This window comes from Oryza brachyantha, chromosome 4 (genome assembly GCF_000231095.2).
Source record: "Oryza brachyantha chromosome 4, ObraRS2, whole genome shotgun sequence".
Classification (NCBI taxonomy): Eukaryota; Viridiplantae; Streptophyta; class Magnoliopsida; order Poales; family Poaceae; genus Oryza; species Oryza brachyantha.
Genome location: NC_023166.2, coordinates 3,841,114 through 3,858,465, shown reverse-complemented (window position 1 = coordinate 3,858,465; position 17,352 = coordinate 3,841,114). Strand labels below are relative to the sequence as shown.

Here is a 17,352-nt window from a genome sequence, read left to right as displayed (position 1 = left end):
GACCTTCATTTATATGTCTAAATCTAGTGACCCATATAAATATGCTATCACGACATCCATCAACTGCATAGATAGACGTTTTTGAATTGCCAGTGATATTAAATATCGGAATGTAATTCCACTCATGACCGGAGAATATGTTTCATTGAAATCAATGCCAGGTCTCTGCGTGAACCCTTGTGCTACAAGCCTCGCCTTATATCTCACCACCTCATTGTTCTCATTCCGCTTCCGGACGAAAACCCATTTAAAACCCACAGGGAAGGTTTTTGGAGGTGTAGGTATTACTGATGAGAATACCTCTCTTTTATTGAGGAAGGCCAACTCTGCTTCAATTGCTTCCTTCCATTTGTTCCAGTCCGAGCGCTTTCTACCATGGATTTTGGATCTGGATCATTTTGGATGGTATGTGCAACTGATGAGGTAAAGTATATGTCGACAATTGTAGTCTTACGATCGAATGATTCTCCAGACTCAACATAGTTTATGGAAATTTCATGTACCCCAGTTGACGGCTCAATATTTCCCAATATGATCGCGTCGGGGCCTTCCAATGTCCCATCATCAGAATTTGAGTGTATTGTTGATGTGGGAGGTGGATTAGTTGAATCCACTTGGTGTCTCTCAACTTGAGGTTGAGTTTCATTTACTGTGTCAGAGGATTGTTTCCTTTGTTTCCTCGTACGTTTACGAGGGTTTGCTGTTCTTCTCCCATCCTCTTTGGAAGAAGGAAGTTGAATAGTTTTATTTGGTACCTCTATTCTTTCGAGCATATTTCTTGCAGGAATGTATGATTTTGTGACACCTTTACTCATAGTAAATGAGTCTGGCAAATTATTTGCAGCAATTTGCAAATTAATAATCCTTTGAACTTGAAGTTCGGATTCTATGGTACGAGGATCCTCCTTTAGGGTGTCTAAGGCATCCCAATTGATTTCCTGACATTTAGTGTGATACTTGAATTCTTCCCCTAATGCTGGGAAATGTTCTTCGTTGAAGATACAATATGCGTATCGGGCTGTGACTAAATCCCCTGTAAGGGGCTCCAGGTATTTAATGATCGACGGAGATAAATACCCCACGTAGATCCCCATTTTCCTCTGAGGGCCCATTGATGTACGCTTTGGTGGTGAGATCGGTACGTATACAGCGCAACCGAATGTCCGCAGATGGGAAATATTAGGAGGATCACCACGAACCAATTGAAGTGGGGAGGTTGTATGGTATGCAGTTGGGCGCAATTGTATTAAGTCACCAGCATGAAGTACTGCATGACCCCAACATGAGGTTGGTAGGTTACAATTTTGCAATAATGGTCTGGCAATGAGTTTTATTCTCTTGATAAGAGATTCAGCTAAACTATTTTGTATATGAACATATGGTACAGAATGTTGAACTTCAATCCCTAAAACCATACAATAGTCATTGAAGACCTTGGAAGAAAATTCTGCAGCATTGTCTAATCTGATTGATTTTATCTGGTGTTCAGGTTGATTTGCTCTAAGTCTGATGCTTGTGCAATCAATTTTGCAAAAGCATAGTTCCGTGTCGATAAAAGACACACATGTGACCATCTTGTGGATGCGTCTATTAGAACCATGAAATATCTAAATGGTCCAGATAACGGTTGAATGGGGCCACAAATGTCACCTTGAATGCGTTCAAGAAACTTTAGTGGTTCAGCCTATATTTTAAGATATGATGGTCTTAAAATCAACTTCCCAGTTGCACATGAGGTGCAGACAAAATCTGAGGTTTGTGGGAATTTTTTATCACTCATGCCATGTCCCACTGAATTGCTCATGATTTTCCGCATCATCCCGACACCGGGATGGCCAAGGCATTCATGCCATGTTTTGAATGTGTCAACATTCTGAAAAATCACTTTCTATGCAACATGTGGAACGGGTTTAATGTATGTGTAGTACTATCCAGACGGGAGAGAAGGCACCTTTTCAAGTGTCTATTTGCCATATCCAGTATCTTTGGTCAAGAGGATGAACTCCTCATTGTTTTCTTCATGTGTTTTCACATGAATCCCATTTTTCCGGATATCTCTATAACTTAGTAGGGTACGTGTTGAATCGGGATACAATACTGCTTCCTCGATATATAGTTGTGTACCCATTGGAAGTATGATAGTGTCCCTTCCGGAACAATCATAGCATCGCGTCCTGCGATGGTCAAAACTTGTCCTTCTCTCTGTGAGAGTTTGGAAAAATTTGACTTCCCTAAGTATAGTGTTAGTGGTACAACTGTCCACTAGGCACATCTTTTCTTCCATTCGATCGACTCCCGAAAAATCTATATAATGCAGAATTTAAATTCATAAGAATAAAGTATAGACAATAATACGAAATTTATTAATATGATAAAGGCAATGATTACAACTTAATAAGCAAGAGAAGTAACATCATTGTTTTATTACAACCATTTCGATGGCAAATTGAAACATAAAGTAATGAAGCCTAATGGAGGTCTCCATATATGTCTTGGGAGGCATATTCGACGAGCATGTCGTCGATGTTCATGGAGTCATCGTCTTCATTTGGAGGAGTCTTGGTGTTGCTTTGTCACGCCCAAAAATTCCTCACACGAATTTCTGAACTTAATTGTGTATTAAATCCCTGTCCAGGACCAGCCAGGGTACACAAAAAGACAATGTTGATTACATAACCATCGTTCTTAGAAACAACTGAAAATTACACTTATTCTAGCGGAAATGCAGCGGAAAGAAAAAACAAAGGGGTAGACTAGCTCCAGCGGGTACGGCTCCAGTCCACAGGCAACACTTCGACGGCGGAACAGCTCACTCCTGAGAGGCACCTCCATCGGACTCTGCTCCTAGCTCTGGGTTGGGAAAGTTAAGCAAGGCTGAGTACAAACCACCGTACTCAACAAGTAACACGGACAAGGGGGAAACAAATGATGCATAGGGATTAACAAGGACAGGCTCGGGTTGGTTGCGACAAAGCAGTAGTTTAAATAAATAACAGAGCTTAAAGAATAAAGGTAATTAAATACAGTGAAGCATAAATAAATAAACAGTTGTAAAATACCACAACACTGTCCAACGTTACACCACGTTGCAACAGGCCCAACCACTACTCAACGTTACACCACGTTGCAGTAGTCCCAAGTGATAACAAATTTACTCAAGTTATTAGGGTTCACTAATCACAGTGAAGCTGGGAGTTCGCCCGTAACCGTGGGCACGGCTATTCGAATAGTTTATACTCTGATCAGAGGTGTACTACTGTACCCACAAGACACGACTCCACTACACTTGAACGTGCGCCGACATACCACCACGGCATACCGGAAAGGAGACCGTGATAGGACCCGTTACACAACCCTCCCTATTTAATCGTACCACACTTCAGGTTTCACCCCCTCCGTTACACCAAGTCGGGCAGTCCCCTCTTGTGCCTCGGTAGATCCGGAAGCAGGAGAAGCTTTCGTTACACCACGATTGCCCGTCCATACTCCATCACGCCTACCCTTGCCTGGGTACGTCAAATAGTTTGAAGTCATGCTCCAAATCCCACCTTACCCATTTCGGCATGTGGTTAGCACTTAACGACTTCCAGGGTTTCCCGTGAACCGGTCCTTAATCGCCATGGGTGCGACTCTCAAAACCATGCACCCATAGCCCACCATTATCAATATTTTAGTTGACATTAACCCGAACCGGGTAGTGAATCATTATCTCGGCTATTCAGAACTAAGCATAATTATATGTGATCCCATGAGCTATTTGTTCTAAGCATGGCTAAGCATTAACCTAGGCCTGACCCTAATCAAGTTACCCCTGGTCCAGCAACGAATAAAGTTGGATAAACAACGGCATACTAATAAGGTTTACCCGAAAATAGCATAAAGTAAGTATTTTAATTAAAACAATGCATATTTGAAATCAAAAAGCGGGGAATTTGCAATAATGGGTTCAATATGTTCAAGGATGAGTGTCACTTGCCTTGCTCTGGCCCTTGGGGAACTTCGGCGACGATCTCGAAGTAAACCGGCTCTTCGGCGGGGTCCGAATCTAAGCGACAAAGCACAAAAATAAATAAAACAGGCACAAACTCTACTGAAACAGCAAAAGAAACTATTTTTAATGGATTCTTGATAATTTTATGAATTTAATGAAATTTGAATGGACCTAAACGGAGACTAGATGAATTACTTATGAATTTTAGAAGTTTTCTGGGTTTTTTTAACTAAACAGAAAAGTCCTAAATCAATTATTGCGCAATTAATGGGGCTGCTGACGTCAGCGAGGAGAGAGGAAGCTGACGGCTGACAGGTGGGGACCACCTGTCGGTGAGAGAGAGAGGGAGAGAGGCGCTGACAGCTGGGCCCGGGAGGAGAGAGAGAAGGCGGGCGCGGGGAGCGACTGACGGGTGGGGCCCACTCGTCAGCGAGAGGGGAACAGAGCAGAGCGCGGCTCGGCGGACGGCGGCGACCGGCGGGAGCGGCGGGCGACGCGGCGGCGGCGTGCGGCGACGGCGGAAAGTGAGCGACGGCGCGCGGCGGCTCGGGATTTATAGGGTGGCGGCACCGGCTAGGGCGGGCGGAGGTTGGAGACCGAGTCGCCGACGACGCGGTCTCGGCGGCGGCGGATGCGGCGGCGGCGGTTGCGGCGCGGCGGCGGACTCGGACTCGGCCGGCGCGGCGCGGGCGCGAGCGGCCGAAACGGTCACTGACAGGTGGGCCCCACCTGTCAGTGGCGCGCGGGAGAGGAGGGAGGCGGCGCGGACTCGCGGCGCGGGCGCGCGGCGAGCTGGGCCGAAGCCGCGGCCCAGGCGGGGGCGCGCGCTGGCGGGCGGAGGGAGGCCGGTCGGCTGGGCCGGCCGAGGAGGAGGATGGGCCGGCTCGGCTGGGCCGGCCCGGGAAGGAAAAGAAAAAGAAAAAGAAAAAGGAAAAAGAGAGAGGGAGGAAAATTGGACTTCGGCCCAATTTGAGAAGGAAGGGAAAAAGAAAGGAAAAAGGAGGGAAAAAGGAAAACCCCACTTTTGCCGAGTTTTAAATTAATTTGTTTGGCCGAATTTTATACTTCTGCAATTTGAATTTAAATCCTGTTAGTCGATTTGCGAGCCTCGATTTAATTGAATTAATTCCTTTTAGAGGGATTTTTCCTGAGTTAATTAAGCCAATTGTTACTTACGAATTTCTTTTTACAATTTAGGCTTAGGACGAAACTCCGGGTGTGACAAACCTACCCCCCTTAAACGGAATCTCGACCCCGAGATTCGGAGGCACTGGCGAAGAGGTGCGGATGGGCGGCCTTGAGCTCATCTTCTCTTTCCCATGTTGCTTCTTCTTCTGAGTGGTGACTCCACTGAACTCTGCAGAATCTGATCACACGGTTCCGAGTCTTCCTTTCACTAGTTTCTAGAATCCGTGCTGGCTTCTCCACATAAGTTAGATCTTCCTGCAGATCGATGTGCTCGGAGTTGGTCTGTTCCTCAGGCACACGGAGACACTTCTTGAGCTGCGACACATGGAACACGTCATGGATTCCGGCCATGTTAGCGGGGAGTTCCAACTGATACGCAACTTCTCCCCTGCGTTCCACTATCCGGTATGGTCCCACGAAACGTGGTGCCAATTTTCCTTTGGTCTGAAACCGGTGAACTCCTCGCAAAGGTGTGACGCGGAGGTACACATAGTCTCCTGCTTCGAAGGCTAAGTCCCTTCGACGATTATCTGCATAACTCTTCTGTCTGGTTTGGGCCGTTTTTAACCTTTCACGGATTATTCTGACCTTTTCTTCCGCTTGGCTTAAAACTTCAGTCCCAAAAACTTGACGTTCTCCTGTTTGATCCCAGACACTTTCGCCCATACAATGCTTCAAAAGGTGCCATCTGCAGACTGGCTTGATAACTGTTGTTGTATGAGAACTCTGCATACGGTAGATTCTTATCCCAAGTTCCACCAAAGTCGAGAGCGCAAGCTCTGAGCATATCTTCAAGAATCTGATTTACCCTCTCTGTCTGACCATCTGTCTGGGGATGATAAGCCGTACTGAAGTTCAGTCGGGTTCCCAATTCTTCCTGTAGCTTCTGCCAAAACTTTGAAGTAAACTGACTCCCACGGTCAGAAACGATCTTCTTCGGTACTCCATGTAAACACATGATCCTAGCCAAGTAAATCTTGGCTAATCTTTTCCCTGAGTAGGTAGTGTGAACTGGTATGAAATGAGCGACCTTTGTCAATCGATCAACAATTACCCAAATCGAGTCATGACCAGCGGCCGTCCTTGGTAAACCAGTGATGAAATCCATCCCGATTTCTTCCCATTTCCATTCTGGAATCTGGAGAGGTTGCAATAGTCCTGCTGGCCTTTGGTGTTCTGCTTTGACTCATTGACAAACATCGCACAAGGCGACGTATTCTGCAATCTCTCTCTTCATACTAACCCACCAAAACTTTTCTTTGAGGTCCTGATACATCTTAGTACTCCCAGGGTGAATAGAGTACTGGGTTTGATGAGCTTCTTGGAGTATCAACTCCTTCAACTCCTTGTTATCTGGTACGCACAACCTGTTTCCCATCCAGATTGTTCCATGTTCATCTTCTGAAAAATCTCGAGCCTTACCAACTCGCATATTTTTCTTTAGTTCGGCTATCTCCGGGTCATTTGCTTGGGATTGGCGTACTTGATACACCAAAGTGGGCTGCGCTTCTAGGGCTGCCACAAAACCTTCTTCGACTAAACCCAAATTTAGTCGTTCAAACTCCTGTTGCAACTGCTCACAAACTTCTGTTGACATCGCAGCGTTGCAGTAATTCTTCCGGCTCAAGGCATCTGCAACTACATTCGCTTTGCCTGGATGGTAGTGGATACTTAGATCATAATCCTTGATCAATTCGAACCATCTTCGCTGACGGAGATTCAAATCCGGTTGTGTAAAGATATACTTTAAACTCTTATGATCCGTATACACTTCACACTTGTTACCGATCAAGTAGTGTCGCCAAATCTTTAGGGCATGCACTACAGCTGCTAATTCCAAGTCGTGAGTCGGGTAGTTACCCTCATGTGGTCTCAACTGACGAGAGGCATAAGCAACCACCTTTCCTTCTTGCATTAGCACACATCCCAGTCCTGATCTAGATGCGTCACAGTAAACCTGGAAGTCCTTCGTTTGATCCGGCAAAACCAACACGGGTGCCGAAACCAACCTTTGCTTGAGCTCTTCAAAGCTCCTATCGCACTCACTTGACCACTTGAACTTCTCTTCCTTTTTCAACAACTGTGTCATTGGCTTGGCTATCTTTGAGAAATTCTCAATGAACCGACGGTAATAGTCCGCAAGTCCTAAGAAACTCCTGATTTGGGAAACCGTCTTAGGCGGGGTCCACTTGATCACTGACTCCACATTACTGGGGTCTACTGCTACACCTTGGGCATTGATCACATGGCCAAGGAACTTCACTTCATGCAGCCAAAAATCACACTTGCTGAACTTGGCATACAACTGGTGGTCTCTTAGCTTTTCTAGCACAACCCGCAAATGTTGCTCGTGCTCTTCTTCTGACTTGGAGTAGATAAGAATGTCGTCGATGAAGACAACCACAAACTTATCCAGGTATTCCATGAACACCTTATTCATGGGATTCATGAAGAATGCCGGGGCATTAGTAAGTCCAAACGACATTACCGTACACTCATACAAGCCATAGCGAGTAGTGAATGCCGTCTTAGGGATATCTTCTTCCCGAATTCTCAACTGGTGATACCCTGATCTCAAATCGATCTTGGAGAAAACTCTGGCTCCCTTCAACTGATCAAATAGGTCATCAATCCTTGGCAGAGGATACTTATTCTTGATAGTGACATTGTTCAAAGCACGATAGTCCACACACATTCTCTTAGTTTTGTCCTTCTTCTCAACAAAAATAACCGGGGCACCCCAAGGCGAGGTACTCGGTCGGATGTAACCTTTCTGAAGCTGTTCATCCACTTGCTTCTTCACTTCTGCCATCTCATTGGCGGCCATCCTATAGGGTCTCTTATAGATCGGAGCGGTTCCGGGTACCAAGTCGATACGGAACTCGATCTCTCTTTCTGGCGGCATCGTTGTGAGATCATCTGGAAACACCTCCGGATACTCACAAACCACTGGTATGTCTTCCAACTTCTTTGGGTCTTTGTCTTTTTCCAAGGGCTGTTCTTCGGCTTCCATCTGATTCAAACAAGTCCTGGTTGACACTGACTCCAGCGACTGATAAGTCACCACTTTACCTTCTTCACTGGTCAAGGTGACTGTACGCTTGGCACAATCAATCACTCCTTGATGCTTGGTAAGCCAGTCCATTCCCAAAATGACATCTAGGTCTTTAGATTCGAGAAGGATGAGATTGGCTAGAAAGGGTGTCCCTTGGATTTCTATGGGCACGTTAGGGCTATAAAGGTCCGAAAACATACTATGCCCTGGAGTATTAACCCGCATCGGGTCTCTTAACTTTTCCCTTTTTAACCCAAGCATTCCCACAAACTTCCTTGAAATAAAAGAGTGTGTAGCACCAGAATGAAAAAGTACTGTAGCAGGTACGGAGTTGACAGGAAACGTACCTAGTATTACTTCTGGCGCAGCCTGTGCTTCTTCGGCGGTGACGTGATTCACGCGAGCTTGCACGAACCTTTGCCCACTGCGCTTCGGCTTCGGGCACTTGTCAGCAAAGTGACCTGGGTCGCCACAGTTGTAGCACACCCCAGGCTTTGCACCTGCATCCTTCCTGGCTGGAGGAGGTTGAGCTGTCGGTGAAGGAGCATTCTGCTGCCGAGGAGCTGGTGCAGGAAAAGCACGCTGAGTAGGAGCGCGCTGGGACGAACCACTGAAGAAGTTGCTGGGGTTGTAAGGACGATGTTGGCGGACAATGAAGGTTGATTGCCCGTGTTGTTGATTCTGAGGATAGGGACCGGTGTGGAATCGGGGCTTCTGAGGAGGCGGCTGGTTAGACCTGAACTGCGAAGCCTTCCTCTTCTTGTCCATCTGGAGGTGCTGGTCCTCTTGACGGATGGCCTTGTCCACTAGTTTCTCAAAATCAGCATAGTCGCCCGAAAGCAACTGCTTCTTCAGTTCATCATCCAAGCCTCCGAGGAACTTTTCTTGCCTTTCGGCGTCGGTGCGGACATCCTCGGGAGCGTATCGCGCTAGGCGATTGAACTCATGAAGGTACTCTGTCACTGTCTTGGTACCTTGCTGCAGAGCGCGGAACTCACGCTTCTTCTGGGTGACTATCCCGTCAGGGATATGGGCCTTGCGGAAGTTAAGACAGAACTCCGCCCAAGTCACTTCTGTGGTAGCAGTGCGGGTAGCCAGGAAATTATCCCACCAAGCAGAGGCGGGACCCATCAGTTGATGTGCGGCGAAGGAAACCTTCTCTTGGTCAGTGCACTGCAATAAGTTGAGCTTCTTCTCGATAGCATGAAGCCAATCACTTGCCTCCATGGGGTTGGTGGTGCTTGAGAAAGTTGGGGGACGGACGCGGAGGAACTCCGGTAACTTGGACTGCACTGGGGGTGGTCCCTGCTGTTGCTGGTTGTTCTGACTTTGATTTAGAAGCTGCTGTAGCATTTGTTGGTGCTGCTGCTGTTGCTGTTGCATCTGCTGCATCATCCAAGAGAGCATCTGCGTCTGGTTAGCAAGAATCTGGGCGAGCGACGGGTTCTCTAGTGGAGGCGGCGGGGGCGGTCCTCCGGTGCTGCAGGGTCTCGACCAGATGCATCACGACCTCCACGAAGCGTCCAAGGCTCTGAACGACGCCAAGCTCACTCAGATCGTTCGTCTGCAAGATGAGGTCGACCGCTTGAAGAAGGAGAATGCCAGGCTCAAAGGACTCCCAGAGCCCGGAGGTGCAAGGTGTCGCACGACGGCAAGGAAGCAAACCCGTGGGCCGCCCAGAGTTCAGTCTTACCCCGGTGCCCCGGATGAACCAGGACCCCTGATGCAGATGGTGCCAACCTCTCCGACCCCGGTGCCCGAGGAAGGTGAACCAGGAAGTGTAATTTTCAGTTGTTTCTAAGAACGATGGTTATGTAATCAACATTGTCTTTTTGTGTACCCTGGCTGCTCCTGGACAGGGATTTAATACACAATTAAGTTCAGAAATTCGTGTGAGGAATTTCTGGGCGTGACATGCTTGGTCCTGCTCCATGAGGGATGGGGTCCATAGCTCCATTCTCTAGCATTTGGGATGCGAAGTTGGCTTCATACTTCTTATTGTTGTCTGATCGACCCATAGACTTTATGTATAGCTCAACAAGATGTTTAGGGGTCCTGCACTTCTTAGCAATATGATTATAGCATCCATACCTGAAACATGTGGTTTTGTTGCTATTATCATTCTTTTGCTTAGAGATGCTTTTCCCCTTCTTGTCGGTGCCATGTTGCTTTTTGGATCTCTTATTTTTGCCATTTCCTGAAGATTTTCTAGTCTGATTATTCCCTTTCGGGACATTTGTCTTCGCATTTGCATGTACTTCAGGCAGTGGAGCAGTACCCAATGGTCGTTGGTTTGAGTTCCAAACCGTGAGCTCATGATTCCTTTTCGCCTGTTTCAATGTCTGAATTAGCGAAGAGTAGACTATGAAATCCTTCTCACGGTACTGTTGAGTAATAATCCTTTTTGATGGCAACATTGTAGACAGAGTCTTCTCTATTTTGTCTGCCTCGGAAGGTTCTTTCTCACAAAACCGGAGTTTCGAGCATTTCTTATGAACAGCATGGTTGTACTCGTCTACAGTTTTGAAATCCTATAGGCGTAAGTGATTCCACTCATGCATAGCCTCTGGGAGGATAATAGCCTTATGCTGTTCATATCGATTTTTAAGAGCCGTCCATAAAACAAGAGGTTCCTACTCGTACATGTACTCCATTTTCAAATCTTGATGGATATGATTCCTTGTCACTTTTAAGGCGGAGAATTTAGACATGTTAGAAGGAGTGACAACCCCGGCGACTGATTCATCTATACATCTGTATAGTCCTTGGGTCATCACATTGACTTTGACGTCCATTGCCCAAGTAGGGAAATTGGAACCATCAAGAGCAAGGATATCAAACTCTTTGGTTGCCATGTCACCTACATTGTGATAGCCAAAATTTTGAGAAATTATGGCATATGTATGCAATATGATGTGCATAAAATTAAATTCGAACAATAAAGTAAAATTCCTCCATTTTTAAATTTGAGTTGGAGGGATAAACATAATATTGAAGTATATATTAGATCTCATACTTCAAATAAATATTCTAATTTAAAGAATTACATTAAAGGAATAACATATGCATACATATATATACAAAGTGCTTTGTAAATATTTAAATAATTAAAGAACTGGTAAACATAAACTTCATTGGAATATTTGAAGTGATGTAAACAAACTGATATATATAAGAACAGCGAATTACATGGTGCTAAAAGCAAATATAATATCTCTGGTTATTTGCCGTAAGTAAAAAGTTCTAATGACAGGAATTATAAAGCAAATTTACTAAAGTACTGAATAAATAAAAAGATAACTGGGTGTTGGGCCGAAATAATTTATTTTTCGGCCCACCACTTATTCAGTCCAGGAGGTGGGTGGCATGGTTGTGGCCCGTTGGGAACAGGCCGGCCCAATAGGCCGGCTAGGGCAGAGGACAAAGGGGGGGCGGGGCGGTGGGGGAACGGGCAGGGTTTAGCCCTTCCCCCCCACGCCGCCGCTTCCATATGCCGCCGCCGCCGCCGCCGCCGGCGAGTGCCGCCGCTTCCGCCGGTCCGCCGCCGTTGGGACGCCGCGGGAGGGCGCCGCCGAACCACCGGTCCGCCACCGAGGCCATCGTCGAGGGGACGGCGCCCGGCCGCCGCCCGGCCGACAGGACGCCGCCCAGCCGACCGCCAAGGACGCGGGAGGGCGCCGCCGAGCCGCGACCGCCGGCTGCTGCCGGGTCTCCGAGGGTCGGACGCCGCCCGGCCACCGGCTGTTGCCGGTAGGGTTCCGCCGCCGCCATGGCTCCCGCCGCCGCCGACTTGGACCGCCGCCGCCTCCGTCCTCCTGGACCACATCCTCCTCCCTGCTCAGGCCTCCCTCTCACCCGAGGGTGGGGGACGGCTGGCCTTGCCACCGGCACTCATCTTAGCCAGGACATGCCCGGTCTTGATTTGATGATGCGGCCTGGGCGCGGTGGTGGAGATGGAGGGGCAATCACGGGGCTGTTAGAGCCCCCTGCTGCCATGTAGAAGGGCAGGGCTCCACGGCGTGCGGCGATGGTTCCTCTGATGAGGAAATCCAACGGATTAACCGGCGTCGGGGAATGCGGTGGAGTCGATGGCGAGTAATCCGGGGATGGCGAGGGAGACAAGGCGTGGCGTGGCGGAGAACGACGAGTGTGGGTTGTCCAGCCATGGTGAGGACAGAATGACCTCACCACGGCTGGGACCGCCTGCTGCAACCCGTCGGGCTGCAGTCGCACACGTGCAGTCCACCCATGGGACTCACAGTGTTGTGGCGACTCCACCAGGATGCGTCCTGGTGCGGTGCAGGGGGTTGGCAGAACCGATGGACCTTGGCGTGTTGCAAAGGTACTAGAGTTGGTGCTGTCAGCTCGTGTATTCCCACGAGCACGGGCTCGGCGACGTCGAAGACGACGCATGGGAGCTCGCAGGAGTTCGTCGAGCTGCTGGTGCATAATGCGCCGCAGACCACGTGCTCGGTGATGACGTGGAAGGGAAGAGTCACCATCAACGGAAACGGGTGAGTTTCTAGTCATTCTTACCCTTTCTTCCTTGCTTCAACTTGCTAGAGCGGCTGATAACGTGTTAGAAATCTAGAGATTGAGACAAAGAGAGAGAGAGCTGAATAGTGAGAGTTGTGTGTATTCCATTGATCAAAATCTCTCCTTTTATAGAGAGATTTTCAGCCTACTAAAAGTGGCTGTAACAAATACATAAAACATCATCAATCCATATGAATAGGGGTGATTTAGTGGCTTGTTGATGCCTGATTAAAATCTTTGCATGAAAGCATATTATGGGCTGCTATTAGGATGATTTAATCCCTTGCATGAATCCAATTCATGGGCTGCAAAGAGGGGAATTAAACATTGCCATTGGATGCCATGACTTGATCAAATATGTTGTGTAACACAACTCATTCTGACAAGGCTTACAAACAGAACAACAATGCAATCCATACATCTAAGGTTATGTTTTTAATAGATGATAGGACAGAAATAGGGATGAACTAAATATTATACTCTTGGAGGAGGCCTCTAGCTGCAAAGAGAAGAAAAAAAAACTTCAGATCATCTCATCAGACACAACTGCAACCGCCTCCCATAGCAAGAATCTCAGACAGTAAGATCAAGGAAGAAGAAAGCAACCGACAAGAAAAAGAAATCATAAGAAACCTGGGGGAGAATACACCTTACCATTTGCAGAGGCGATTGCGTAGAGTCCATCCCGTCCTGGGGATTCTGAGCACGCTGTGGCGATCAGAATGGATGCAAACACGCGTAGGCAATGCAGTGAACCCATGGTCCTGGCTGCTATATTTCAGAGAGACGAGGGCCGAGGGGAGGCGCGGCTGCCCGCGGCGGCGACGACGCGTGAGGGGCAGCGGGCGCGGCGGCCGGCGAGGGCCAAGGGGAGGCGCGGCTGCCCGTGGCGGCGACGACGTGGTGAGGGGCAGCAGGCGCAGCATCCGGCGAGGGCCAAGGTAGTAGGGGCAGCGAAGACGCGATGAGGGGCGGCGACGATGGTGGGGTGAGGGGCAGTGGGCGCGGCGTCCGGCAAGGACCGAGGGGGAGGCGCGGCGGCGACAGCAGGCCGAGGAAGCGGCACCGGCGAAGATGCGGCGAGGGCCAAGGAAGAGTGATGCGGCGTCCGGAGAGGCATGGCGGCGTGGGACAGTCGTGGTTGCGGGCTGTTGATTGCCGTGCTAATTGGATGGTTAATCCAACTTGAGATCTAGAACGTTAGATGGATAGATCCGACGGTAAGGAAACTCGTGTGTACATTTTTCTAGGTGAACTTAAGAAAGAATCAACTGGTACTTCTTATATTAGTTTAGACTGTCACCGTGCTGCTTCGTTTGACCACTGTAAGCCTGTAACAGGTAGGATATCAATTGGCTCACTAGATGGGACCTTGTATTCAATCTCTCGTAATGGTGGCATCAGAAGGTTTCTTGAAACAACAGCTAGATCATTGATCCATGCAAATCCTGTCCTTGACTGCTCAGGGTTTTCAGTATACATCAGCCAGATCATAATGGAGGCAAAATTAAGCCGAACCCTTGGTGATTATACCTATGTATCTGTGATGAAGTCGTCAAGTGTTTTATTTAGTTTGTTGACATTGGCAAATGGAAGAATCCACTGGATTGGAAACTATTCAGGTTTGTTTCTGTCTTTTACTGAATTATCCTTGTATGGTCAAATGTGATTATTTTTCACACCAAATAGTGAGTTAAATGACTATCATATGACAAATCATCTTCTTGCAGGAGAATTATCAATTTTTCTGTCCAGTACTGACCTGAACAGTTTTGTTCTAGATGAGACCATTGTTTTGACTGTTCTTTCTGCAGCCAGTAAGTCTTGTTTAGCTCTAGAGTTCTTAACAATTACTACGCTTTTACAAAAAAGCAATTATATGCTACAAATTTGTAAATTACACGGTACATGATGTCAACTAATTTATAAAGCCTTTTCCTCGGAAATTTCTTGATGCAGGAACTGGCAGCATTATTCAGTGCTACATGGCAAGTATGTTTCTTTTCTCAGGTATCTCATTGTTTCCTCAATTGAAGCTGTAGTTATTGTACTGAGTGAGACTTGTTATGCAAGGGCAAAGGATTCCTTGGACTTACAGAAAAGTAAAAGCCAACTTTAGAAATGATTCAGGTGTAGTTTTCCCCATATTTTTGCCCCCTTCTGTTGTTTAGCTAGGAATGCATCACTACCGACTGAATTTACTTGCGTCCATTAGGCGAACCCAACATTTTTGTTGTCTTCTCCTTCATTCCCATTGTCATAGTGATACAAGTGATAGCTATCTGCTTTTGCTCCATATTTTGGAGGAAGAAAAAGCTTCAGAACAATGACCTGCAAAAGTTCCTGGAGAAGAGGGTAAGTGAATCGGATGCTGAATTTATTTGTCACTTTTACATTGTTCAGATTAGTTTTTACTAAACTCCAGGTCACCTCTGTCTTCTGGAATATAGCTAGCGCTCTCTTCGCAGTAAGAGGAAAATCATGTGCAATAATATATCAGAGCTAGAGCAGAAGACTGTCCACGACGCCTCCTCGAACTAAGCTTTCGAGCAATTGGGTGATATGGTAAAGGCTAAGCAATGTATTGATAGAAAGCCATGCACATCATACAGCCTTGGCAGGGTTATGCTAGGCCTGAAGCCTGATACCATCCTGCCTTTGTACAATAATTCTCCCTCCGTTTCATAATGTAAAATGTTTGACTTTTTGGTTTGAAATGTTTAACCATTTGTCATATTCAAAAAATTATGAAAATATCATTTATTTTGCTTGTGACTTACTTTATTATCACAAGAACTTTAAGCACGACTTATTATTTTTTATATTTGTACTAAATTTTTAAATAAGACGAATGGTCAAATGCTATATCCAAAAAATTCAAACATCTTACGTTATGAAACGGAGGTAGTAGAAAGTACAGGACCCATTCATTTCACAACTCACAGAATGAGAGCATTATGATCTTCAATACGGTCAGCGAGAGTTACAGTGACAGTAGCTCTGGAGATGATGAGAGGTTGTGCACAAACTCAGTCCTCAGAAGAGGCTGGACCTTCTTACTCTGCAAATACAGCGGAGCAAATTCAAGATCAATACACACCTGATGTCAAATCTACATGCCAGATTTCTACGAATCCAGTATATTTTGTGATGCTGAGACGTAGCAGCACACTACCACAAAAGGAGGAATATCTGATGGAGACCATGCATCGTGATAGTGCGCCTGACAAGAGAACACTGAAGAGGAGGCGAACTTTTCCTTTCAAATAACTGAAGCACCTCCCAACGGCGCCAACAACTTCGTGGTTTCAGTTTCGTCAGGGTCAGTTCAATTATTAGATTTCCTTGTTGATTTAGATAATGGATTAGTTTTCGTTTAAGATTTGCTTGTTATGGTTAAGGCTATCTCTTCGTTAGGAAGTTGTTATGATGGAGAGCTCCATTGATGAATGAATTAAACTCCGTTGATTATGTGCAGCACATCTGCTCTTAACAATGCCTTGTGTTGTTTTTATTTTATGGTCCAGCTGCACAAGTTCATAAGGCTGCAGAGGATAGCACTTGTTTTGCTGAATTTGAAGGAACATTAGAATGGAAAATGTTAAGCTACAGAAATGACTTTTACAGTAAGGAAATTGGGGTATTCATTATTATTAATTTAAAAATCAGCTCACACACACTCTCTCCTGATCAAATGTTCTACAAGTTGAATAATTAAAATTTAAATGGGTTAAGAATAGCTAAGAAAAACACTATGGAGATTCAGTTTGCTCAGACAAACTGAACTCAAACTAGGATACATGTTTGAACTGACTCCAATTAACACAGTTGAATAAGGCCAGAAAAATTGTATGAACATCTATATCTGCTTTAAGCAATCTTCTCTCAAGCGTTTTCTCAATGGATCGCTCTTTGCCTTGCAAATCCAGGCTGCAAGAAAGTGAAATGCCAAGTGAGTCCTCAACAAGACAAAGAAACAGCAACCTCAACAAGAGAAAATGAAAACAGCAATATGAATGTGCGCCGATATGACGAATATATAGGGTTGCAACATCCATCTCATTCACAAATGGAGCCATTAGAGAGGGCCGCGTTTGTTTGGAGCAAAAGTGGGGTTAGTTATTCGGCGTAGAAACATATTAATAGATTAACACATGATTAATTAATTATTAATTATAAAAAATATAAAATATATTAATATGATTTTTAAAGCAACTTGCCTATAGAAATTTTTTATAAAAAATATATCATTTAGTAGTTCGGGAAACATGCGCGCAAAAAACGAGGATTGTATTATTTCTAGGTGCCGATCTATTTAGACAATCTCAACAAGTAGGTGCCAATCTATTTAGACAATCTCAACAAGGATTGAGACATACAACAACCTAATGACGTTGCCCCATGGGACGATTATAGGTGTGTTTCTGCTGGTTGTCCTAAATAATTAATTATTGCACAATGCTTAAGCTAACATTATTGTATTGATGAAGACTTTATTGGGGTGGTAGCTAATGTAGGGCGAAGGGACTTCAGTCCGGCTTGGCCATCAGGAGGAAGAGACGTAGCGTTGTTAGATGTATGG

At 46.1% G+C, this 17,352-nt stretch overlaps 1 protein-coding gene across 3 annotated transcripts; it reads left to right on the top strand.

Annotated features, from left to right (window-relative positions):
* Nucleotides 1–11,784: 11,784 nt before the first annotated feature.
* On the top strand, nt 11,785–15,496 carry LOC102712989 (protein GAMETE EXPRESSED 3-like). 3 transcript variants are annotated; one of them, XR_005811602.1, is made up of 6 exons: nt 11,785–12,748; nt 14,115–14,392; nt 14,501–14,587; nt 14,730–14,762; nt 14,844–15,125; nt 15,221–15,496. XR_005811602.1 is itself a non-coding variant. In XM_040523158.1 (5 exons), exons 1-5 carry the CDS (start codon nt 12,483–12,485, stop codon nt 14,939–14,941), a joined length of 762 nt encoding a protein of 253 aa, XP_040379092.1. In that variant the 5' UTR covers nt 11,785–12,482; the 3' UTR covers nt 14,942–15,496. The 3 variants fall into 3 exon arrangements, 1 of the variants encoding a protein (XP_040379092.1); XM_040523158.1 differs by having other exon boundaries at nt 14,844–15,496; XR_001550187.2 differs by having other exon boundaries at nt 11,788–12,748; nt 14,111–14,392; nt 14,730–15,125.
* The last annotated feature ends 1,856 nt before the right edge of the window (nt 15,497–17,352 follow it).